Source organism: Heteronotia binoei, chromosome 12, assembly GCF_032191835.1.
Source record: "Heteronotia binoei isolate CCM8104 ecotype False Entrance Well chromosome 12, APGP_CSIRO_Hbin_v1, whole genome shotgun sequence".
Classification (NCBI taxonomy): Eukaryota; Metazoa; Chordata; class Lepidosauria; order Squamata; family Gekkonidae; genus Heteronotia; species Heteronotia binoei.
This window is the reverse complement of record NC_083234.1, coordinates 73,892,214-73,918,490: the sequence shown is the minus strand read 5'-3', so window position 1 is coordinate 73,918,490 and position 26,277 is coordinate 73,892,214. Positions and strand designations below refer to the sequence as shown.

Sequence of the window (26,277 nt, the reverse complement as noted above, 5' to 3'; positions counted from 1 at the left end):
GTGGAGGGACTTTTCAATTAACCCAACCTTTTACATGTTTTAAGCCCTCCCCTGTAGTATTCTCATAATCACCCCTATAAGAACATAAGAGAAGCCATGTTGGATCAGGCCAATGGTTCATCCAGTCCAACACTCTGTGTCACACAGTGGCCAAAAAAGAAAGGAGGTTCACAAGTGGGGCTAGAAGCCCTTCCACTTTGCCCCCCCCCAGCACCAAGAATACAGAGCATCACTGCCCCAGACAGTTCCAATAATATGCTGTGGCTATTATTGTCAAATATGACGGACCTCTGGTCCATATTTTTATCCAAACCCCTCTTGAAGCTGGCTATGCTTGTAGCTGCCACCACGTTCTGTGGCAGTGAATTCCACAAGTTAATCACCCTTTGGGTGAAGAAGTACTTCCTTTTATCCGTTCTAACCCTACTGCTCAGCAATTTCATTGAATGCCCACAAGTTCTTGTATTGTGAGAAAGGGAGAAAAGTACTTCTTTCTCTACTTTCTCCATCCCATGCATAATCTTGTAAATCTCTATCATGTCACCCCGCAGTCAACGTTTCTCCAAGCTAAAGAGCCCCAAACGTTTTAACCTTCATAGGGAAAGCGTTCCAAACCTTTAATCATTCTAGTTGCCCTTTTCTGGACTTTTTCCAATGCTATATCCTTTTTGAAGTGCGGTGACCAGAATTAATCTGTTTCAGGGTCATTCACCATTGAGTAAGGATTTGAACCTGGATCTCTCATCTAAATCCAACAGCATCTCCTTTCTATCACCCTATTTCTCAACCATGCCAGTAACTCTTGGTGAACCACCACATCAGCTCATCCATACAACAACTGCATTTAAAAACCAGCACGTGCACATTATACACAAGTCACAAACACCCCAAATATTTTTGATTAACTTGTTAGGTTTTGTTATTGAAATGTATCTCTGTAGTAGAAATAACGAAGCCAGTGTTTTGAAGTAAGAACCCAGGCAAGTTTTGTCATGATATACTTAGTGATCACAAAGGGCGGTGTTTCCTGTAGGTTGCTGCCTGGTTTTCCAAATCCTTCTGTTGGAATATATACCTTAACAGAAATCTTGGAAGACTGCACTTTGGGCTGGGATCCCCTACCAACATACCATGTTCAGACTTTTGAAAAGCTGCGTAATTAGCTCTTTGTATGGCTTGAGATGGAGCAGCAAGCCTCAAAGCTCCAGGTGAAAAGCAATATTATTTTCTTGCCAATATTATTTCCGAAAAAGTACGAGATGCTAATATTGTTGCCCTGGCATCGCCCCTTCGCTGTGCTGTTGCTCTCCTGCAGCCTCAGACAGCCCAGCTTCTCTCGACTGCTCGGAGGCAGCAAAGATTTTCTGGTACTCCGTGCTCTTTCGAAGCTCAGTTTTTACTTTCGGTCTGCTCTGGAGGATGGCATTCTGGATGTTTTGCAAGGTCCACTGCGTTCGCAAGAGGGCATCATCCAAAGTGAAAGCACCATCCCGGATCCTGCGGACTTGTGTGCACACAGCGGTAGACTTCAGCTCCAATCCAATCTCGTGAACTAGTTTTCTCAGGTACTGCTGGGTCTCGTGCAAACAATGAATTTCTAGGGAGGGAGGACAAAGAGTCGTGTCAGAAGTGTTGTGGCGGCAGGAGGGGAGGCAGCACGACATCCACTCCCAGAAACGTATCACTGTAACAGTAAGCCGGCTCACCCCATGCAGCTAACGAAAGGCCTACAATAGGGCCACCCATAGGCAAGGTGGGTATGCAGCAAAATATCTTTTTTTTTTTCTGGTATGCAGAAAAATACCATTGTAAATTAACTGAAGGGTGAAGAATCCTTAGAAACTACCATAGTGAGAACTGAAAATGTTCTAGGGGGTGGTTGAGAGCTGCTGAATGTCAATTAAAGGGGAAGGGGAGGCTGAGATACCATATGAACATATGAAGCCGCCTTATACTGAATCAGACCTTTGGTCCATCAAAGTCAGTATTGTTTTCTCAGACTGGCAGCGGCTCTCCAGGGTCTCAAGCTGAGGTTTTTTCACACCTATTTGCCTGGACCCTTTTTTGGAGATGCCGGGGATTGAACCTGGGACCTTCTGCTTCCCAAGGAGATGCTCTACCACTGAGCCACCGTCCCTCCCCACCACACCCAGGAGAGAGAACAGATGGTGAGTGGGGAGATCCACGGGAATTTCCACTTGTTCTTTCCTGTCCCACAATTCTTCACAGGCCCTTATCTTGCCCTTTTTCAATTTGAAACTACTGGGCTCTAAATAATAATAATAAGCTCTACCCCATTTGCCACCACGTCCAAATTTAATCCCCTCTAAGACATTAGCAACAATGAGATCTAGAAATGTGCTTTGTTTCAAAACAGCTGGTAAGGTCTCCAGCCATACCTAACTGGAACTCAGGCGGTGCAAACTGGAGACATCGAATGGTTGTGATCAAGGGAGGGCTTTTCTCCATCGGTTGAATTAACCCTCTGACAGCCAGCTCATAGGCCTCTTGTGTTTTCAGGTCAATGTTAGCGTATCTGGAAGGGAGTGAACAGAAAATGGAGTTAGAATTTCCATGCAAACTTCAGTCAGGTCTGTAAATTTTATTCTCCAGGGATGGATTCCATGGATCCCTAAAGTATCTCTCTCCTGGGGCCAAAGCTCTTGAACATGAAGTAAGCAAGTCATATTTCTGTACCTGCAGTGGCTGGATTGGAAGCTGTGGCTCTTACAACTGCTAAGAATTGGGTTTTCTTACTGGCTGACATTTAAAACATTTTTTCCTGGTGCTGCTTTTTCATCTTTCTTAATTTGTACCCCTCTTGTCTCCCCAATGGGAAGCTAAGGAGCCGGACACCATTCTCTTTTTTCCTCTTTTATTCTCACAGCGCTGCCCTGCAAGTTAGGTTAGGCTGAGATAGAGTTGCCAATCCCCAGGTGGGGTCAGGGGATCCCCTGGTTTGGAGGCTTTCTCCCTGCTTCAGGGTCATTAGAAAGCGAGGGCGGGAGGGAAATGTCTGCTGGGTACTCCATTATTCCTTATGGAGACCAATTCCCATAAGGTATAATGGAGAAATGATCTGTGCGTATCTGGGGCTTGGGGGGGGGGGGAAGGTGTTTTTTGAGATAGAGGCACCAAATAGCATCCAATGCTTCTTCTCAAAATACCCTCCCAAGTTTCAAAAGGATTGGATCTGGGTTTGGTCCAATTTTATGAGCCCCCCAAAAAGGTGCCCCTAGGGGGAGGCATTTTAAAGGTGTGTGGTCCCTTCAAAAGTGATGGCCAAAACTGCCTTTGGATTTCAATTATGCTTGTCACAACCTTGCTCCTGGCTCCACCCCCATGTCTGCTGGCTCCACCCCCAAAGTCCCCAGATATTTCTTGAATTGGACTTGGCAGCCCTAAGCTGAGAGAGCATGACTTGCCCATGGTCCCACAGGGAACTTCCACAACAGGAGTAGGGATGCAAACCTGGATTTTCCAGATACACAGTCCAACTTCCTCAACTACTACAGCACACTGCCCGTCTTTCTATTCATCCTGTTTTTACATCATACACTACAATATCTAAAAACACTATGAAAATCACAGCCTTGTAAGCCACTTAGGGTGTTTAAATTGGTTAAAAGTATATGAATCAGATAAATGGAATGAAAAAGCATCCCAGAGATGGCTGGAAGGCCCCATCGATGAAGTTAAGCATCTGGATCTGGTCACTGCCTGAATGGGGGACAGACAGGAGACCCTAAGGCAGCCCCCTTCAGTTCTGTGGAAGAAAGGCGGGATATACTATAATAAGTATTACAAAGCTTCTGTGAGTTTCTGGTGTCTGTTTACAGTCGCCTAGTTCCCCTTTTGGGTTGGATCCTAAGAGCCAAACCATTTGTTTTCCCCCCACTCCACACACACACACACACTCCTGTTCCCAAGCCACACAAATAAGATCTCAAGCTATTATAGATTGCACAGGCAGAACAGCATCTTTAGATGCAATTTTGTTTTCTGGCATGACTGGTCAGTCCGTTCCATTAGCAGAAGATGCTTTCTGCATTGCAGACCCACTACATTTTGCACATTCAAACACACACCCTGCGACAGTTAAGAATGTTTGCTTATCAGGTGATCAGGTCTTTAGCAATGAAATGGGAATGAAACTGTTGTATACCAATATGGAGTACCATTTGCATTCTGTTTCTACCACAGGGGTGGCCAAACTTGTTTAATGTTAACAGTCGCATAGAATAAATGTCAGATGTTTGAGAGCCACAAGACGTGAATATCAGATGTTTGAGAGCGGGAAGGAAAATAGATGGGGGAACAAAGGGAGACAGGTGGAAAGAAAGCAAGTTCAATTTTAAATGTATTCTCGAAGCCGCCGGCTGGCTTGGCTCGGCGAAGTTTTTAAAGAGAGAAATGCCTTCTCCAAGCTGACTGATGGGGTGGTGGGGGCATCGAGGGCCACACAATATGTGTGGGAGAGTCAAATGCGGCTCCTGAGCTGCCGTTTGGTCACCCCTATTCTAGGACATTGTTTTTTTGCAATGTACCTGGGCTGTGTCCTTTCAGATTGCCAGTAAATGGATTGCTCCTCAGAAGAAAACTGGCATGCCAGGGAAAAGGCTAATAGTGTTTTGTGCAGTGAATTTTTTCTGGGGATGCCATTTTGACAGTTCAAACACTGATCCAAGGATTTTAAAACATTAACTTTATTAGAGCAATAAAAATACACTTTAACCATCAACATACTTGATATGTACGCTCCCGACAAACAAACTAGTTAACTTGTAGGGGGAAATGAAATGAAAACGGAAATAAAGGGACATCAGTTTTTTAGAAAACAAAGGTCTGTGCTGCCTGCTATAGTATCCAAAAGACTCGTTTTACTGCTTCTTAGTTTTAAGATGTTCTGTTTTAACTTGTGTCTTGATTCCTATGTAATTTATATTAGATTAAGACAACTGTCTGTCTTAATCCTCATTATAGCACGGGTCTTATCCTTGTGTTGAATCTTTTAATCTTTTGTATTTTAATAGGTCTGTGACTGCAAATAAAAAAGTCTGAGAAAACAAAGGTCTGTAGTTCTAACAGGTGGCCAGCTGGAGATACTTTGGCATGCTGCTAGATTTTGCACCAAACAGTAGAGGGAGCAAGCTGCCAGTCACCCTGCCTTTGCTAACAAATGATGTCAGAACAAAATTTAAATGTTTACACAGCAGCATCACTACCTTTGTGAAATGTCTTGACATCTAACAGTGATTAGGTCATAGGCTTTCAACTGACAATATGTGGCCAACCAATCCAGCAAGAAACTAGGCCTGTGAGATACCTCTCATATGTATGTTGCACACTGTTGCATCATCTGCAGTCCTTGCAGAAAGAGATTAGAGCAGGAGTCCCCATGGGCACCGTGACACCTTTTCTGGTGTCTGCCAAGAGGTTTTAGCAAGTGCCTGGGGCCAGATATATGAACAAATGAAGCTGCCTTATACTGAATCAGACCCTGGGTCCATCAAAGTCAGTATTGTCTACTCAGACTGGCAGCAGCTCTCCAGAGTCTCAAGCTGAGGTTTTTTACGCCTATTTGCCTGGACCCTTTTTCAGTTGGAGGTGCCGGGGATTGAACCTGGGTCCTTCTGCTTACCAAGCAAATGCTCTACCACTGAGTCACCGTCCCTCCCCCAACGGATCGCACTTTTACCCAACAAGGCTTCTGAAAATTTGATTAGCTATGCAGATTTAAAAAAAAAATGCTGCTTTGGCAGCAGCTGCCAGAACAGCACAAGGATCCGCACTGTATTACTGAAGTTAAGCTTGGCAACTATTTTGTGGCTGGCTCCACCTCCTCCAGCAGCCATTTTGTGGCAGGGGGCTCCAAAGGTTTGGGACCCTGAATTAGAGGACGTACCATCCAGACAGCTTGCCCTTTCAAACTCACCAATGGAATTATGCATGAGGCAGAATAATGCCAGCTTCTTCCTGCTTTGGAGTCATGCAGTTTTAGCTGGGAAAAATACTTTGGCATAGGTTTTCTGTATAAGATAGAGGTTGTAAGAGGGCAAAAGGTAGCTACACATTCTTCCATTGTGCCTGGGACTAAACCCTGCAAAAAGCCACTCTCCTTCAACTTCCAAGTTCATTACAAACCAATCAAAAGAGTAGAAGGAAGCAGCCAGGCATCCCTCCACTCAGAACTGGAGCTACATTAAGAACATAAGAGAAGCCATGTTAGTTCAGGCCAATGGCCCATCCAGTCCAACATTCTATGTCACACAGTGGCCAAAAAACCAGACACCATCAGGAGGTCCACCAGTGGGACCAGGACACTAGAAGCCCTCCCAGTGTTGCCCCCCCCCAGCACCATAAATACAGAGCATCACTGCCCCGGACAGAGAGTTCCAACAATATGGTGTGGCTAATACCCACTGATGGACCTCTGCTCCATATGTGTATCCAATCACCCCTTGAAGCTCTCTATGCTGGCAGCCATCACCACCTCCTGTGGCAGTGAATTCCATGTGCTAATCACCCTTTGGGTGAAGAAATACTTCCATTTATCAATTCTAACCCAACTACTAAGCAATTTCATTGGATGTCCACGAGTTCTCGTATTGTGAGAAAGAGAGAAAAGTACTTCTTTCTCTACCTTCCCTATCCCATGCATAATCTTGTAAATCTATCATGTCACCCCTCAGTTGACGTTTCTCCAAGCTAAAGAGCCCCAAGCGTTTTAACCTTTCTTCATTCTGTCAGCAGTCGATGCAAAAACCGCGGCTTCCCTAACACAGGGCTTTTTAAAAGCATGAATGCATAGGAACCCAGTTCTGGCTGGCTTGTCGTCAGGGGTGTGTGAGCTAATATGTAAATGAGTTCATGCTGGGCTCTTTTCTACAAAAAAGTCGTGTGAAACAATGGTGATGCCAAGGGGTGTGGCCTAATATGCAAATGAGTTCCTGCTGGGCTTCTTCTGCAAAAGTATCCTTGCATGCAGAATGATAGCTGCAGAGAATGCCAAGGTCTACCTATCCAGCGAACTCTCCAGAATATGACTGTACATTAACAAAAGGGTTTTTTTAAAAAAAAGTAATCCAGAGTGGCATGATGAGGGCTAAAAACCCTTCCAAAAGGAAACAAATGTTAACAGCAGTTGTCAAAGGGAAAATGTAAAAAGGGAGATTTCACGCTCCAAGGATTTTCAAACTGTTTCCCCTTCCTACGATTCCCTGCAGGCCCCAAATTTCGGTTATCTAATTGCCACAAGGAATGCTTGTTCCATTTATTTTTTTCATTTCTTTATTAATCTTCCGTACACCATTTCAAAATTAGTCAGGCACACTGTTCATTAAGAAATGGCCATCAAAATCAAGCCTTCGCTATGTTCATCGTTAGCACAGCAGTTTGTATTAACTCTGTCCCAAAACGTCTTAGGGCCAAATTAGTAAAGTTCACGGCAGCTACATACTTCCTTTGTTCACACATCTGCCCCAATGACTTATAAAGTAGGAGACAGGATTTAATTCTAACATCCAGATGACCATATGGAGTCTTCCCTCCCCTCCCAAGCTCAGTTTTAAGAGAAAGACCATGGAGAGATAAGGCAGGGGAGAGGTTGGACACACCTGCAGATATAAAAATCAGCCTTCCCCATCATTTTATATAAGAACAAGTGGAGATGATGCTGTTACTATTAGATCTAATCTGAGTCCCTGGCAAATCTAAAAGGACAGGTTTCCACCGGGAGCCAAAAATTTGGCAAGGCCAACCTGAAATTTAAAGATGTTCAGCAATTCATGCTGTCAGGATTTCACACCCCCCCAAAAAGAACCCATACTGGAATATTCTTACCAGTGCCCTGCTAGTGGTGGGACTAAGCTGAAGAACGTTATTTAAATTAGTGGCAGAGTACAAACAGTGAAACTTTTGATCTGCAACTCTGTTTAACTTTATCTCACATTCAGTAATTGGCAAAATGCAGCATTGATGTGCACAATATTTGGGACATTCCCATTGCTACAAAAGGAAATGACAGAGTTCACATGAATGGCAGAGTCGGGGTATAGTTCCTTTTGTTTGAAAAAGAACCCGCTGGGCTTCTTCCAACAGTACTACACAGTACATTGAAGTCACCCCGCCTTCTGTTGCTCTCCCCCTCCCAGCTTACAAGCATCTTCAAGCACCCAACTGAGCAGGAATCCAGACTCTTCTCCAGTACTCAGGCAAAAGGTTCCTGCCAAGGTTTCCTGTTAAGGTTTTTCCTGCTTAGAAGCAGAATCCTGAGGTTCAGATTCCTGGAGCTTCCCCTCCAGTGCAGCCTCTATAATCCGGTCAATTTCAGTCTCCTCACGCAGTATGCACCACAATAATATTGTTATCGTTGACAGGCAGACCAGCACCACCTTCCACTGCGGCTGCTGGTGGTCACTGCCCATAGATCGTGCCACAGTCCAATTCCGAGGGTTGGCGGGACTCTTGGAGAAACAGAGCGGCCGAGAGCTATCTGACTCCTCTGACTCTTTGGGTGAGCGATAACGACGCAGTGGGAGGAGGCAGGGGGATGGAGGCGGCCTGGGGGAGAGAAGGAGACAGATGTGGGGTGAAGAGGACGGCAGGGCTCAGGCTGCCCCCCCTCCCTGCCCCTGGGATTCCTGCTCACCTCCACAATGGGGGCCTTTAAATTCCAAGATAATCTGCCTGGTTTGGAAAGGCACCAACAAGAGTCTGGGAGCAGGGTGTGCTCTACGGACATATGATCATGTCCTTTAACTCACAGTCGCTCAGTCAAAGGTAAAGGAGAGCATTGTAGAGTGCCTGCAGCACTCTCATGCATCAGCACTAGCGCAGTGACATAATTGCAGCACTCTCACATGCCATGCAGCACATATTGAGCATGGATGGCTCAAAGGGCCCCGAGCCTCACTGGCTCTTCACACATATTGTGTGGATCTCAAAGCCCCCACCTCCCTGTCAGCCAGCTTGGAGAAGGCATTTCTCTCTTTAAATCACTTTGCCAAGCCGGTTGATGGCTTGGAGAAGGCACTTAAAGTTGTTTTCTTTCCACTTCTCCCTCCCCCCATCTATTTGCCTGCCTTCCTTCCTGTTGCTCTCAAACATCTGACATTCACATCTTGCAGCTCTTAAACATGTCATTTATTTTATGGCTCTTAACTTCCTCCCTTCCTTCCTGTCTTGTGGCTCTGAAACATCTGGCGTTCATGTTTTGCGGCTCTGAAACATCTGAAATTTATTCTATTTGGCTATTATGTTAAGCAAGGTTGGCCACGTGCTACAGAGCAAGACCTGCAAGTGAGGAAGTCTTAGTTCTATACTATATTGCCTCCCAGTAGTCTATACACACCAACACAATAGATTTCAAGTCTCTGTACTGCTAGGCACCATGTCCCATTGTGAAACTAAAGTAAAAATGAGCATAACTATTCAAACAGGACCTACTTAAAACATATAACGAGGGTGTTGACTATTACAATGAAACACTGAACGTAATGCCTGTTTAGCAATGCCAACGGGCGCATTGCATGCACGTTTCTGTGGATGTTCAAAGTGCTTCAGATGCATTATCTCGTTACAATCTTACAACCGCCCTGTAAAGCAGGTCAGCATTAATCTCTCTATCAGAGACGAAAAGCGGAGGGAATAACAACTTGCCTCACCTTTCTCTCTCTGGGGTGTAAGCTGCCCAGGCCTCCGTGGACTGCTAAAATTTTTCAAAGTTAATGATCTGATTGGCATATGTTGATTACTATTCTCTGAGAGGGACAGTCCTGCTATCGCTGCTGTAAGAGATTTAAGTTGGTTCGAAATCTCCTCCATACCTTGAAAAATGCAATCAACAGTTCTTGCAATTAGGTCAAGCAGATTGCTGCCTGCTGAAGCAACACAGTCCCCCTCAGTCAAATTCTTGCTGGGCAACTGGGCAAATGCCTAACGCCATGTAGTGAGCCCACAGCATGGGCCGTCTCTGATTTGTAGTTCAGCCCCTGAGTCACGAAGTTTTACTGACTCCAATAAATCCACTGCGTGACTGATCTGGAATGAACTGCAGCCTGCTAGTTTCAGCTGTTATCTTTGAACTTTGTTCCTAGTCCTCATGACCATTCGCTAGCGCAGTGGTCCCCAACCTTTTTGGCGCCAGGGACCGGTTTTGTGGAAGACCGGTCCCTGGCGCCAAAAAGGGAGGAAGTTATGGCCGAGGACCTGCCTACCTGAAGGACCGTCTCTCCCCATACGAGCCCCAAAGAGCACTGAGGTCAGCAGGGAAGAGCAAGCTGACTGTCCCTGGGCCAAGGGAGGCAAAATCACAGAGCACACGAGCACGGGCCTTTTCCGTGGCAGCCCCGTGCCTGTGGAATCAACTCCCAGAGGAGGTGCGGGCCCTGCGGAGCTTAGACCAATTCCGCAGGGCCTGCAAGACCATCCTCTTTAGGCAGGCCTTCCCAGACTGCTGACAGAGGATGGCTGAATGGAGGATCCAACAAAACGACCCTCTAACGATCTTTACCATTATTTAAATAGGCAATGGATAAATAGCGCCGGAACAGCTTCGCTGCTATTAAGCCACAGATTACAGATTATGTATGCTGCATCAGTTTAAGATATGTATTAATTATGTATATTTAATGTTGTTTTATAATTTTATTGCTGTTTTAATCATTGTATTTGTATAATGTTCTATCGAATGTTGTTAGCCGCCCAGAGCCCGCCTAGGCGGGGAGGGCGGGATACAAATAAAATTTAATAATAATAATAATAAAAAGACAATTTTTCCGCGGACCTAGTGTGTGTGTGATGGTTTCGGGATGATACAATTGTGCACTTTATTTTGGTGCGGTGGATAAATGAGCAGACTCTTATCTGGGAGAACCAGGTTTGATTCCCCGTTCCTCCATTTGCAGCTGCTGGAATAGCCTTGCGTCAGCCATAGCTCTAGCAGAGTTGTCCTTGAAAAGGCAACTTCTGAGAGAGCTCTCTCAGGCCCACCCACCTCACAGGGTGTCTGTTGTGGGGGAGGAAGATAAAGGAGATTAGGAGCCACTCTGAGATTTGGAGCGGAGGGCGGGATATAAATCCATCATCGTCTTATTATTATTACTACATATATATAATGAAAAAATTATACCACTCACAGCCTGGTTGCTAACAAGCCACGGACCGGGGGTTGGGGACCCCTGCTCTAGTGAACAGTATGCATAAATTGGCTCAAACCCCCTTCTAACCCTGCCTTTCCAACATTCGCCACAGCCCTTAGCAGCCAAGTCTTTCAAGCTAATGCCTCTGTATTCTATCCCTTCCTTAGATCTGTAATTTCTTCCCTCCAGCCAGCCCAGAATGTTTCCACTGGGTTGTGGTTTTTTCCTCACTCCTCTGATCGCATCGCCCTCTTTTCCTCACCCTCTGCACCTCCTTCAAAAGCCTCTAGCCTGGGGTGGCCAAACTGCAGCTCAGGAGCCGCATGTGGCTCTTTCACACATATTGTGTGGCTCTCAAAGATCACACTGCCCCATAGGCTGGCTGGCAGCGGCTCGGAGAATGTATTTTAAGTTGCTTTCTTTCCACCTCTCCCTCCCCTCATCTATCTTCCTTCCTTCCTTCCTTCCTGCTCTCAAACATCTGATGTTTATTCTATGTGGCTGTAACGTTAAGCAAGTTTGGCCGCCCCTGCTTGAGCCTTTATTTTCAAGCTTCTTCACCTCTCTGGGCCAGACTGTCTGTCCTCCAAGACCCATCTTGCCCCCTCTCTGGTCTTGCAAAAGGTCCCCCCTACTTCCACCTTCATTGGAGGTTCTGCTGTTACCTTGATTTTCAGAGGAAAGGCATGGATTGGGGGGGGGGCCTTCAAAAGACAGAACTTTCTCTGTTGTGGCACTTTGCTATTGGAAAGTTTCCCTCCACACCCACTCTTGGCTTGGGGCCAAATTTTATGTCCTTTTGGTGCCAGGCGAGGACTTCGAAGGCTCAGGTATGATCAAATTGTTTAAAAAAGTTTTCTTCCTTCTGCTCTTCTTGTTTCCATTATGCTGGCAGGATATATTTATATGCTTTTCGCTGCTATTTTAATGATTCTTGAAGCTGGCTTTCTAAGGCAGCTCTTTTTAAAAGTACGCCTGCTGTGATTCCGATTCGACTCCTCTAGATTAGTTTTGGCACGCTGCTGTCTTAGTTTTATGTAGGTTTTATTTGCTGCGCATGATATTTTTACGTTCTTGGGAACTGCACTGGGAACATCTGTCTGTTCAGAGCTCCAGCATTTATTTCAAATAAATCAACGTCAGACCGCACTTGTCTTGTTCCCCCCACTTCTCCCTCTCTGTGTCAGGAAGCTCTTCAATGCTGCAGAAAAGCATCTTTGCCTGTCCCTTCTCTTGGTCTCTTCTATTAAACCCGTTTCTTTGTTAAAGCCTTCCGCAAACCAACCTGACCTCATCTTGTTACCTCTCTCAGAGCTGCCTGACAATCCTACCCCACCCACCACCTCTTACCTATTTCCACCAAGTCTTGACTACAAGGCATGATTTTATCAACTGCTTCAGTTGCTGCCCAAGGGCTCAATTCAGACAATGATGATGATGATATTGGATTTGTATCCCGCCCTCCACTCCGAAGAGTCTCAGAGCGGCTCACCATCTCCTTTCCCTTCCTCCCCCACAACAGACACCCTGTGAGGTGGGTGGGGCTGAGAGGGCTCTCACAGCAGCTGCCCTTTCAAAGACAACCTCTGCCAGAGCTATGGCTGACCCAAGGCCATGCTAGCAGGTGCAAGTGGAGGAGTGGGGAATCAAACCCGGTTCTCCCAGATAAGAGTCCGCGCACTTAACCACTACACCAAACTGGCTCTCCCTGCCCGGCCCAAACTGGAATTTGGAGGACTGTGAACAAGCTACTCCCTGCCCCCGCCCAACCCACCCTAGATGAAGATTCCACTACCACACGTTTGCTGTGACCAAGAAACAGAACCCAGGATGGGCTATGGCAGGAGTGGCCAAACGGTGGCTTGAGAGCCACATGTGGCTCTTTCACACATATTGTGCGGCTCTTGAAGATAAAGTTAGTTCGTTCTTTATTCACGGTCATCCGACCAGCTTAATACAAACAAAAACATAAAAACAAAAACAAACCCATCACCTCTTACACAAAATTCCTGACTCCTGCTATTACACATATTGTTAAAACTCATAACCAAGATTTACACTCTCAATTTCCCTCCTTTCCAACCGAGCAGCGTAACAGAAACGGGCAATCTTAGATGAAACATCAGAATGAGCGTCAGACAGGAGGAAGGCAATCTGCTCATCCTGCCTGCCTGCCCGCCAAGGACCCGAGAATCGGAGAGATTAGTCTTGCCCTCAAGTCATTGTAATTAGGGCACTGCAAAACAATGTGGGGAGTTGTTTCAACCTCATTGCAATTGCAGGGGCACAATCTTTCCAGATATGGGTACCCGGCGTAACGTCTCAAAAGCACCGAAGAGAAAAGTGTGTCGAGTCGTGCTTTTGAGAAAGCTATCCGATATTTTGGGATAGTGATGTTGAAAAGATACCTGGCCGGGGACAGTACTTCGGCTTGCTTCCCTAAGAAAATGTGCGTAGAAAGACTAGCTCTAGCAGATCTCAGTTCAAGCTCTACCAACCTCAGGCGCAGAAGTTCTTTCGCATCCCTCAGTTCCATCATTGCTAAGGACGAAGGTAAAGTTGCTTTCCTTCCTTCTCTTCATCCCTCCATCCTTCCCCCCCATCCTATTTGCCTGCTTGTGTTCCCCCAAAGCAACCCATGGCTGCGAAAGTTGGAGTAAGAAACCTAAAAAGTTAATATGCAATTAAAGGGCCAAAACATTAAAAACAAACTGTAAAATAAATCATAAGCCAACATACATGTATTTATTGTAGAAAGCTAAAACCACAGAAGGGCCCATCATAAGCCTCTGTCCTATGTACAGTCTTAAAACCACAATGGGAACCCACTCAACTTGACCTGACGTGTTTCGACCGAGACTGGTCTTCTTCAGGGGTCAGAAAGGTAAGTACACATATTGGCTCATAATACAAATACAATAAAGCAATAGAACAATGCTGGGCCGTGAGGAAATTTAATGAAATGACAAAGGCTTAAAGATATTCTTGAGGCCTCTTGTTCTGCAGCCTGGAGTCCTAATCAAAGGCATACATATTGCATCCAGTGTCTTATTGTATGCCACATGGTCCAGAATTGACCAAGGTAGGTGTAAGGGCAAAGCCTATGTGCCAAAAGTTAAGTGTCAGGTCAAGTTGAGTGGGTTCCCATTGTGGTTTTATGATTGTACATAGGACAGAGGCTTATGATGGGCCCTTCAATGGTTTTAGCTTTCTACAATAAATACATGTATGTTGGCTTATGACTTATTTTACAGTTTGTTTTTAATGTTTGGCCCTTTAATTGCATATTAACCTTTCGGGTTTCTTACTCCAGTTTTTGGGTTAAGTTTCTTTCCCTCCTTTGTTTTTCCTTGTGAAAGCTGGACCATGAAGAAGCCAACCAGGAGGAAAATCGTTTGAGTTGTGGTAACAGAGAAGGCTCCTGCACATTTCTTAAGACAGCAAAGGTGACAAACAAGCAAGCACTGGAGCGCAGAAAACCAGACATGCCGCTGGAAGGAAAAATCCCGAAACTGTGACGGACTCATTTTGGCCCATGCCATGCAGAAGAACTCACTAGGAAAAGCAATTACGCTTAGATCGGTTAGCGGCGAAAGGAAACCAGGCCGCCAAAGAACATGATGGCTCGTCACCATAAAAGTCGATACCAACCCAAGCATGGAACAGCACAAATAGTACAAGATCAGAAAATGTGGAGAGCTGGACTATGGGATCGCCAAGAGCTGAACATGACAGAATGGTCGACAATGGTTTCATATATGTTTTCCTCCTCCTAGTGGTCGGTTTGATATTATGCTTATTGAAACCTGCAGTTTCAACCTACAGATGAAAGCTTACATTCTGAATAGAACGCTGTTGGTCTTGAAGGTGTTACTGGACTCCTACTTTGTTCTACTGCTTCAGACCAACACGGCTGCCCACCTAGATCTATGTAGGTCCCAGGTTGTTAAAGGTCATAACTAGCACCTTTAGGGGAGGGACGGTGGCTCAGGGGCAGAGCATCTGCTCGGTAAGCAGAAGGTCCCAGATTCAATCCCTGGCATCTCCCAACTAAAAAGGCAAATAGGTGTGAAAAACCTCAGCTTGAGACCCTGGAGAGCCGCTGCCAATCTGTGTAGACAATACTGACTTTGATGGACCGATGGTCCGATTCAGCATAAGGCAGCTTCATATGTTCATATGTACAGGTTTTTATGGTTAACATAAAAGCAATGTAATACTCAATCAGCCACTACTCAAGAGCAAAACACATGTGGGACAGAAAAAATAAGTCCAAAGTGACATGAGCACACAAGCAAGGAAAATATGAATGCAGAAAAGCCCGATGTTACAGGCACACAAATACTTCACACTCTGCAGCTTTCCCCTAACTCCCCCCCCCCAAAAAAACCCCCAAAGAAGAAGACTGCAGATTTATACCCCACCCTTCTCTTTGAATCAGACTCAGAGCGGCTTACAATCTCCTATATCTTCTCCCCCCACAACAGACACCTTCTGAGGTGGGCGGGGCTGAGAGGGCTCTCCCAGAAGCTGCCCTTTCAAGGACGACTCCTGAGAGAGCTGTGGCTGACCCAAGGCCATTCCAGCAGGAGCAAGTGGAGGAGTGGGGAATCAAACCCGGTTCTCCCAGATAAGAGTCCACACACTTAATCACTACACCAAACTGGGTCTCAGGACAAGATGCTTGTTAGTCCAAGAGATGTGGTTGAGTCAGCGTACTCATTTTGCTTTCTGCCACCCTCTCTCCCTTCCATCTCTGAAATCTTTTTGGGAATGTCTCACAGCACCAGAAGTGGCAAACCACTCTCCCTGGTCCTGATGGTCACATAAGGCTCCATCTACACATTAGGATGTCCTTATGTTTGCTGAGGAACAACACAAGGACTTTGTGGCACATGTACAATGTGATTTTTGTGCCTCCAAGATACACACTGTCTCTTTTCTGTTTGCAACCACAGTACAAAGGGAGATGCAGCTTCAGCCCCCCTCCCCCCCCCCAAGTTTTTGGAACGACAAACTGTCCTGTGAAGTCACTACTGGCTCGGCTGTGAAATTCATGTGTAGCCACCTAAGTAACATAATTCTTACAGTGGAGTCAATAGCACTTCTGTGGGATGGAAAACAAACGAGGGGTTTTGATCGGGTACCTACTGCAAGAGAGCTTTGTGATTGGATCCTTGGATAACCGCTAGAATTCGTTCCAGCTTCTCCCCAGTGATATGATCTGTTGGCAAGAAAAAGGCTGCTAAAAAAACTTTAAAAACAGACTAGCAACGAAACCTAAACAGCCTGACGATGACATCCCTGAACAGCAGAGTAAGACAGAAACCAAGGACAGTAACGTGGTGTTGTAAAACTCCACTGTTAACTAAAAATTTGAGAATTCATGCGGGGTTCCTCCAAATGCACATTTCCCTCTGAAAAAGCCAACAGTGACATTGCTTCCACCATGCTGTGTCAGAACTCCCAATGTGCTCTCAGGCTCAGAAATGTCGGGGGCCCCTGATGCGACATATCCCCTTGGCTCTTTTCAGAAACATTACAAGAATGTCATCTGATGGCTGGATATCAACATTTGGGCTGAGTATGTAGCCTCTGTTACATAGACCACATGGTTTTTCCAGGTCTTAATTATGTACCAATGTTCCCTCTAATTCCACCCCCCCACACACACACCGAGTGCAGCAGTTCATGTCCTTAGCAGAATATAATTACTGTAATCCTAAAATGGACAAAGGGCAATGCAAGACCCTGTGGGGCTCTGGATGGCAGCTGAGTGGGGGCTTCCTGTGTTAATGACTGGCCTCTCATGCACACAGCTTAGAGCAGGGGTGTCAAACATGTGGCCTGGGAGCCAAATCAGGCCCCCAGAGAGCTCCTATCAGGGCCCTGAGCAACTGGCTGTCGTCTGCTTCCTTCTCCCTCTCTTGCTTCCTTCTGCATCACAGCTTGCTTTGCCAGGCTTGCTCAATCGCACAGGAGCTACAAAGCAAAGCCTCTATTTACTCCATTGGCTGAGGCTCCTCCCTTGGGAGGGGGAGCTTGCTTCAGTGGAAACTCTGGCTCTTTCCTTCATTCCCCAGGGAATCAGGAAGGGGAGGAGCCTCAGCCAGTAGAAAGAGGAGGGGCTTGGCTCAGTAGTTCTGCTGTGCAACTGAGAGAGCGTGGATTGCATGGGAGAGATAAAAGAAAAGCACCTTTACGACCAATAAGTGCTAATGTTTTAAGCATGTTTTCTTTTAAGTTTTTAAAAAATCTTTGTGTTTCTGTGTCTTTTATAAAGTGTATATCTCTGCTCCCTGGCATTACAGTTTATAACACACATGGCCTGACCCAGCAAGCTCTCATTTATGTTAGATCTGGCCCTCATAATAAATGAGTTCAACATCTCTGGCTTAGAGGGAGAACTGGTATGTACATTAAATAATTGAAACACGTCTTCAGGATGCTACACCTAGATCAAAGTGAACCAGCAAGGGCCAACACGTACGCCTACTTACCAAACGTTGTCTTCTCTATCAGTTTGCCTGTATCCGAGAAGTCATCAGTGGCTTTGCCAAACAGGCCGCGAACTGTGTAGGTCTTTGATAAAGGAGACATACAATGCAATAAAAGCAAAATTATTCCATTACATTCTAATCCTAGTGTATGTACCAATCATTGCGTGCAAAGATTGTACCAATCATTGTACCAATCATTGCATTGCATGCAAAATATTGAACAAGGTAAATTGCTCAGAAGCTTCTGTAATGTGCTGGGACTTGGTAGGAAACAACGAAGACATTTGGAGACTGCTGCCTTGTAGAACGGCAGGGGTGGAGACTGAAAGGTGATCTACAGCCCCATCAAGTTAAAACACACACAGTTTTCTGCAAAAAGGGCAGGCCATCTTCATTCGCAAACATCCATAAAAAGAACAGTATCAAGAGAAAGACGTTCCATTAATGTCTCTCATTTTAACTCAACCCTTTTTAAATTTCAACTTTTTTGGCAACTAGAAAAAGCAGTTAACATATTATGTCAATATGGACCATCAGATTTGAAGTAGAGTAAAAGTATAACCCATTTTTAAAAAGTAAAGGTAGTCCCCGGTGCAAGCACCAGTCGTTTCCGACTCTGGGGTGACGTTGTATCACGACATTTTCACAGCAGACTTTTTATGGGCTGGTTTGCCATTGCCTTCCCCAGTCATTTACACCTTCCCCCCCCCCCCAACCCCAGCAAGCTGGGTATTCATTTTACCGACCTCAGAAGGATGGAAGGCTGAGTCAACCTTGAGCCATCTACCTGAACCCAGATTCTGCCAGGATTGAACTCAGGTCATGCGCAGAGAGCTTGGACTGCAGTACTGCAGCTTTACCACTCTGTGCCACGGGGCTGGGCAACAGACCGATTTGTGAACCCCATACTAAGGTTTGGGAAAGTCTTCCCTTCCACTTCCAGGTGGCATTGGACACAGCCTCCAGCACACCTGCGTCACCCTGAAGTGATGTACTGTGTTGCCCAATGTGTATGCGTCACTTCTGGATGATACAGGCGCACCAAAGGCAGTGCCCAATGCCCCCCAGAAGTCACATGTGCATGTCACCAGGAGAACCCAAACCAGTTCAGTTTAGGCAGACTTTGCTCAGGGATTCAGTTTGGGGGTTTAATTCAGGGCTGCCCAATTCACAGTCCTCGAACCGGGCTTTCCTGGTCCGTGCCCATTTAAAAAATGAAACACCCAAAATCTTCACTCTTCTGGACTGCAAATTTCTATTTATTTAAGAATTCTGGAATAATAATTTAGGTTCTGGTTTTATCTTCTCTCTCCTATTTAATTGGATTTTAATATAGTTTTATGTAAATGAGATCCTTACAAAAGACCTGGCTTTCACAATAGGAATGAGTCCAGCCATTTTTACATTTGGTAAATATGAACATAAAATACTTACCCTGCTGAGATGGGCATGGTACACCTCATCAAGCAGCTTGTTTCCACCACCCACACCAAGCACTGAGAGGTAAAAATGAAGGGGGAGGGGAGAGAGAAGATTCAGCTGTCAGATTTAAGAAGAAGAAGACTGCAGATTTATACCCCGCCCTTCTCTCTGAATCAAAGACTCAAAGCGGCTTACAATCTCCTATATCTTCCTCCCCCACAACAGACACCCTGTGAGCTGGGTGGGGCTGAGAGGGCTATCCCAGCAGCTGCCCTTTCAAGAACAACTCCTGCGATAGCTATGGTTGACCCAAGGTCATTCCAGCAGGTACAAGTGGAGAAGTGGGGAATCAAACCAGGTTCTCCCAGATAAGAGTCCGTGCACTTCACCACTACACCAAACTGGCTCTTTAAGAAGTCAGATTTGCTGCTTGCAAATCCTGAGCTATTCCAGCAGAATGAACATTAACCACACGCAGCTGCCTGTACGGTCTTCCCAAGGACAGTGACTGGCAACAGCTCTTGGAGGACTGGCTACATCCGGGGGGGGGGGTGTAGCCTAATATGCAAAGGAGTTCCTGCTACAAAAAAGCCCCAGCATTAAGCCAACGTGTGTCACCAACCCTGCTTGTTGCTGGGTAGGGTTATGCATCTGGCTCTTCCCCTTTCCTTTCCTGCGCAGAAAATTTCAGTTTGAAACTCACTCCAGTGAGCTGTAACATATGAATATAAGCACACAGGGTAACTGGAGTTAGGTTTCCCTCCCATAAATCAGTATTCCACACCCGGACTGAGCTCTGGTTTAGAATCAGTTTGTTGCGGGGTGGGGACTAACGCAGGTGAACTTGCATGCCGGCATCTGTACAATACGGGTAAACTTGAAATAGTTTCTAATCAAGATTCTGCATGTGAGAAGAAGGGTGGGGCAAGGGGAAAAATGCACACAAGCCCCACAACAAGCCAGGGTCATGCACGGCTCAGTTTCACGTTGCTGGTTACAAGTGATGTCAGAATGTAGCCCTAGCAAGCAGCTGCCCTGCACCACAGAAAGCAGAGCACGATGCAGCAGCAGCAGTGGCCTACTGGTTGCCCCCCCCCCACATTCCAGTTTCTCAAACCTTGTCCTGGTGAATATCCCTGAGCCAAAATGCAAACTGAGAGAGAGAGCCAGTTTAATGCAGTAGTTAAGTGTGCGGACTCTTATCTGGGAGCACCAGGTTCGATTCCCCACTCCTCCACTTGCAGCTGCTGGAATGGCCTTGGGTCAGCCACGGCTCTCGCAGGAGTTGTCCTTGAAAGGGCACCTTCTGTCAATGCTCGCTCAGCCCCCACCCACCTCACAGGGTGTCTGTTGAGGGGGAAGGAGATAAAGGAGATTGTAAGCCACTCTGAGACTCTGATTCAGAGAAAAAGGCGGGGTATAAATCTGCAGTCTTCTTCTCCCTGATCAAGATTAAGCAAGCAGCAGCTCCAGGTAGAGGCAGGACTTATGATCTTTAGAAAGGCTACAAGGGTGTGCTTCCAAAGATGCAAACATCTGTTCCATTTAAAGCTGCACAAATGGTGCTTGACCCCATCTGAATCAGACCAATGCAGCTGCTACTATACAAAGGTGGCGGAAAGACCGGGAGTTCTAATTCTGGGACTCACTTGGCATCTCTGAGTAAACATTCTCTATAGCCATTTCCATTTCCTTTATTACCTTCTATGACCAAAGGCTCAACCAGAACATTATGGAAGAAGTGAATGAAACTGCAAAGTACTTCGACACAGGAGTTGTTATTTTGTTTGTTTTCATCATGCCAAATCAGGGACCTGAACCAACTAACGTTATTCTCTTATCTACTTTACCCCCACAACAATCCTGTGAGGTACGCTAGGCTGAGAGCTTGTGACTGGCCCAAGGTCACCCAGAAAGCTTCCACAGAGAGTGGGGATTCAAACACGGGTCTCCCAGATCCCAGCCGGACACTGTAACTACTACACCACAGAAACTATTCTTATTGCGTGTGCACCCCTGAGCTGTCTCACCCAATCAGGGCTTTTTTTGTAGCAGGAACTCCTTTGCATATTAGGTCGCACCCCCCCTGATGTAGCCAATCCTCCTGGAGCTTACAGCAGGCCCTGTAAGCTCTAAGCGGATTGGCTACATCAGAGGGCTGTGGCCTAATATGCAAAGGAGTTCCTCCTACAAAAAAAAGCCCTGCACCCAATGCTCAGGTCTCCATGCTCCTTCTCAAGAACCTGTTTATCACCCAAAACCGAAACAAGAAAAGAAACCATAATGCCAAAAGTAGCTAGGGCACTCTTTGACTTACCAAACACCCCAGATGACTGCTTATCAAGCCTGTGCCCTGCTCCAACCCTCAAGTGGGTGAACACTGGTCCAGAAACTGTATAGGAAACCAGAAGAGAATCTGTCATACACAAAAAGCATAGCATGCTGGCTGATCCTATGCATGTTGATTCGGAAATACGTTCCACTGAATCAATGAGGCTTATTCCCAGGTAAGTACGCAGCAGGTAAGTACATCTTTATTTCTCCGAAAGGAACAGAAAATGGGACTACAGACCAACAGGGGTAATATCATTTGTCTCACTACTGTGTTAAACACCACCCCACAGTTCAAGAGCCAATGGAAATCTACTAATATCATGTATAAGCAGAGCAGTGTGTTGTAGTGTAATGGTTAAGTGTGTGGACTCTTATCTGGGAGAACCGGGTTTGACTCCCCACTCCTCCACTTGCACCTGCTGGAATGACCTTGGGTCAGCCATAGCTCTCGCAGGAGTTGTCCTTGAAGGGGCAGTTGCTGTGAGAGCCTTCTCAGCCCCACCCACCTCGCAGGGTCTGTCTGTTGTGGGGGGAGAAGATATAGGAGATTGTAAGCTGCTCTGAGTCTGATTCAGAGAGAAGGGTAGGGTATAAATCTGCATCCACGGAGTATACATAAGAATCTAACCTAGGTTTCTTTTCAATGCAAGAGTCTAGTTTGTTTTTTTTTGTCAGTAAATCACAGCTGACTAATGGTGACCCTGTAAGCAACCTGTGGTGCAGAGTGGTAAAGCTGTAGTACTGCAGTCTGAGTTCTCTGCTCACGACCTGAGTTCGATCCCGGGAGAAGCTGGGTTCAGGTAGCCAGCTTAAGGTTGACTCATCCTTCCGAGGTCGGTAAAATGAGTCCCCAGCTTGCTGGGAGGAAGTGTAGAATGATGACTTGAGAAGGCAATGGCAAACCACCCCTTGGGTCAGCCACAGCTCTCTGCTGTGAAAATGTCGTGATGGAACGTCACCCCAGAGTTAGAAACGACTGGTGCTTGCACAGGGGACTACCTTTACCTTTTTAATGGTGACCCTGTAGGGTTTTCAAGGCAATAGATATTCAAAGGCACTTTGCCATTGCCTGCCTTTACGTCACAACTCTGGTATTCCTTGGAGGTCTCCCATTCAAATGCTAGCCGGGCTGATTCTGCTTAGATTCTGAGATCTGAAGGGATCCAGCACACGGCTCTAGTCCTTGTGACTGCAAAAATAAAGCTCAAAAGCATATGGACACTGGCTGCCACTACATCAGCAGATGTTCAATGACACTTGTAATCCACCCAGCTTCTTATCCAGCTCAACAAAAAAATAAATTAGGAAAATAAGGGATATCATGTACATTTGTTTAAAAAAGAATCAGTCAATGAGTCGGGCTTCTTTTCTTACAGAACAGGAGCTACCTTTTAAACAAAAGAAGAAGATATTGGATTTATATCCTGCCCTCTGCTCCGAATCTCACAATCTCCTTTATCTTCCTCCCCCACAACAGACACCCTGTGAGGTGGGTAGGGCTGAGAGAGCTCTCACAGCAGCTGCCCTTTCAAGGACAACACTGTGAGAGCTGTGGCTGACCCAAGGCCATTCTAGCAGCCACAAGTGGAGGAGTGGGGAATCAATCCCAGTTCTCCCAGATAAGAGTCTGTGCACGTAACCACAAGCAGAGTCACATGCAAGACGGCCTCCAAGGACGATCTTAACACAGGGTTGGATCCAGCGAGCTTTTCCACTCAGTCTCATCTATTTCCCTTCGTTGTTATAGCCATGCCCTGTCCCATGAGGCTTTTTAAGCAGTAAAAGGGGATTCCCTCCTTCCTTTTTCACCAGCAGAAAAGTCAGTCAGGTCCAACCTGTGTATTTTCTATGAGCCATCGAGAAGACCGCCTCTTTCTCCACACCTTACCCAGCGGGTGGTCAGCCAACATAGGAAGCTGCGTCACTGTAAGCGTCAGTTCTTTCCCATCCTTCCCTTCTACCATGGCCGGCAGGAAGCGTATTTGCTGTCGTGGCGGAGGTCGCTCTAACGAATTCAGTTCTAAAGACACAGAACAAAGAGAAAAGTTTATTCCTTTGCATTTGTCATCCAAACGCTGATTTTTAAAGCAGATTTTTTTTCATTGAAGTGGGAAATTCTTCTTGGGACCATCAAGGTTCCATCACGGTTTGCTCTGCTCCCCATCGTGAGGTAATTGTGTGACTGTGGCCTGAATGTGGACTGCAGCCCACTTCCTCAGATGCGTGAAAAACAACCTTTTTATTTTATTTATTTACCTGATTTATATCCTGCCTTCCTCACCAATGGGGACCCAATGCAGCCTATGCGATTCTCCTCTCCTCCATTTTATCTTCACAGCGACCCAGTTGGGAGGTTAAACAGAGAATCTGTGACTGGCTGAAGGTCACCCAACGAGCTTCCATGGCACAAGTGGGGATTCAAACCTGGCTCTCCCAGATCTTAGTCCAGTACTTTAACCACTAGATCACACTGGTTCTCTACTGATGAGTTATCTACTGCTATAGCAAACAGTCCCTTCTCTTGTACGTAACCGAGCTTTGCATAGCTATCTCACAGGCTGGACCTCTTCCATTTCACTGCCTTTGGTTTAGTTTCCTCACAGTTTACCACTGGTTTTTCTCAGTGACGGTCTGCATCGCCACCTGAGATCCATTCATCTGAAGAAGTCAGTTCTGAGAGCTCTTATCATTTTTTTCAAAAAACAACTATAGGTCTTCAAGGCACTGTGACCTCAGCTCTTATTAAAGGACAACGCTACCAGCTCATTATAGCAATGTTATAAGGTATAGCATTACAGGCAGGGGTTTTTTTGAGCAGGAACGCACAGGAATGGAGTTCCGACTGGCTTGGCATCAGGGGGTGTGGCCTAATATGCAAATAAGTTCCTGCTGGGGGTTTTCTACCAAAAACCCCCTTGGATTATAGGTCTACCATTATAGCACCACAGATTATAGCCACCTTGAGTCTTTGTAGAATGGGCGGGATATAAATCTAACGTAATGAATGAATGAATAAATAGATGGGGATGCCAGCCTCCAGGTGGGACCGGGGGATCCCCTAGAATTACAGCTCATCTCCAGACTACAGAGCTCTGTTCCCCTGGATGAAATGGATGCTTTGGAGGTGGACTCTATGATATTGCACCCCAGTGAAGACCCGCTCTTCCCCGAGCTCCATCCCCAAATCTTCAGGCGTTCCCCAGTCTACATCTGGCAAAACCAAAAACCCATCCACCCCACCGTGGCAAACCTATCAGAGCTCAATATCAATGGGGAAAATGGTTGCTTTGGAAGGTGTACTCCACGGAGTTCCCTGCTCTCCCCGGACTCCAACCCTAAATTACCAGGAGTTTCCTAACCTGGATCCGGCAACCAGTGTTCCCTCTAAGCTGAGTCAGCGTGAGCTAGCTCACAGCTTTTTAGCCTCCAGCTCACACACGTTTGTCTTAGCTCAGGAAGGAAGACCCCAGAGCACAATAACTGATGCAGCAGCTCACAACTTTCATGCCAGAAGCTCACAAAGTAGATTTTATGCTTCCAAGACTCTGCAGCTTAGAGAAAATAATACTCCCGACATCCCCCGCCCGTGGCCAGGGGAAGAGTTGGCAACCGCAAGAGGGCTTTCAGGGCCCAATCCTCACCGCTCAGGAGTTTGGTCTCCACCGTGTCCCGCACGAGTTTCCAAGGAGTCCCCGGCGGCTTGTAAACGGCGAAGAGCCCGTGCAACCCGGCCTTGGCGGCCCGCATGGTGGAAGAGCCAGCGACGGTACAGCGGTGCGACCTTCCTTGGTGTCCCCCATGAGCGCCGCCATGTTGAGTGTCTCCCGGAATACGGTCCTCCCGGAAACGAGCGCTCTTCAGCAGAGGGCGGAGGCGAAAAGATCGCGCAAAGATCCTTGAGCTCTCGGGGAAGGGTTTGCACGCAAGGTAACCGTGGCTCTTCGCTCGACCGATGTTAAAATCGCGCGCAGTGCAACAAAGAACGAGAGACAGCAATTCTAGCCAGCAGTGTGCATGTGCCAGTCTGGTTCTGTGATTTTGCTGGTTGGGGTGCAATGTTCCCTCTAAGCTGCAGAGTCTTGTGAGAAAAAATTCTACTTTGTGAGCTCCTGCATCAATTAGTGTGCTCTGGGGTCATCCTTCCTGAGCTAAAATGTGTGAGGTGGAGGCTAAACATCTGGGAGCTAGCTCATGCTAATTCAGCTTAGAGGGAACACTGCTTAGAAGAGACTGGAAGTTGGACTAGGATAACCTCTGGTCTAAACCAGCAAGCCTTTCTTATGTTGAAGTTGACTTGGGACACTGGGCTTGCTAGTACACATGTGGAGCAATGTTCCCTCTAAGCTGCAGAGTCTTGTGAGCAAAATTTTTACTTTGTGAGCTGCTGGCATTAAAGTGGTGATCTACTGCATAAATTAGTGTGCTCTGGGATCATCCTTCCTGAGCTAAAATGTGTGAGCTGGAGGCTAGAAATCATGCTAATTCAGCTTAGAGGGAACACTGGTGGGGTGTTGTGCTGTTATGTCACTTCCAATTTATAGCTACCACCCGGTGAATGTATGGCTTCCTCTTGTTTAACAACCTCGCTGAGATCCTGCAGACGGAGGGCCATGGCTTCCTTGTTGGGGTCAATCTGTTGCATGTTGGATCTTGCTCTTTGCCTGCTGCTTCCAACATTTCCTAGCATTATTGTCTTTTCCAGTGAGTCCCAGGGGTGGCCAGACTGTGACTTGGGAGTCACAAGTGTCTCTTTCACACATTGTGTGGCTCTTGAAGCCCCCACCACCTTGGAGAAGGCATTTGTCTCTTTAAATTAATTTGCCAGCCTGTGGCTTTTAGGATGCATCTAAAGTTAAAGTTGCTTTCTTTCTACCTCCATC

At 46.3% G+C, this 26,277-nt stretch overlaps 2 protein-coding genes across 3 annotated transcripts in view; one reads left to right on the top strand and one right to left on the bottom strand.

The window, feature by feature from the left end:
* Positions 1-894: 894 nt before the first annotated feature.
* Positions 895-25,277, bottom strand: TRUB2 (TruB pseudouridine synthase family member 2). Of its 2 annotated transcripts, XM_060250745.1 has the most exons (8): positions 25,039-25,223; positions 23,286-23,417; positions 21,381-21,455; positions 19,076-19,137; positions 17,642-17,723; positions 16,293-16,365; positions 2,400-2,536; positions 895-1,597 (listed from the first exon to the last, which is right to left on the bottom strand). In XM_060250745.1, exons 1-8 carry the CDS (start codon positions 25,142-25,144, stop codon positions 1,263-1,265), a joined length of 1,002 nt encoding a protein of 333 aa, XP_060106728.1. In that variant the 5' UTR covers positions 25,145-25,223; the 3' UTR covers positions 895-1,262. The 2 variants fall into 2 exon arrangements, with proteins under 2 accessions (XP_060106728.1, XP_060106730.1); XM_060250747.1 differs by lacking the exons at positions 895-1,597; positions 2,400-2,536 and adding an exon at positions 7,273-8,562 and having other exon boundaries at positions 25,039-25,277.
* COQ4 (coenzyme Q4) overlaps positions 25,219-26,277 on the top strand; it is a 32,840-nt gene continuing 31,781 nt past the window's right edge. Inside the window, exon 1 of the mRNA XM_060250748.1 lies at positions 25,219-25,324. The gene's annotated coding sequence lies outside the window, so the exon portion shown is untranslated. The remainder of the gene's footprint in view (positions 25,325-26,277) is intronic.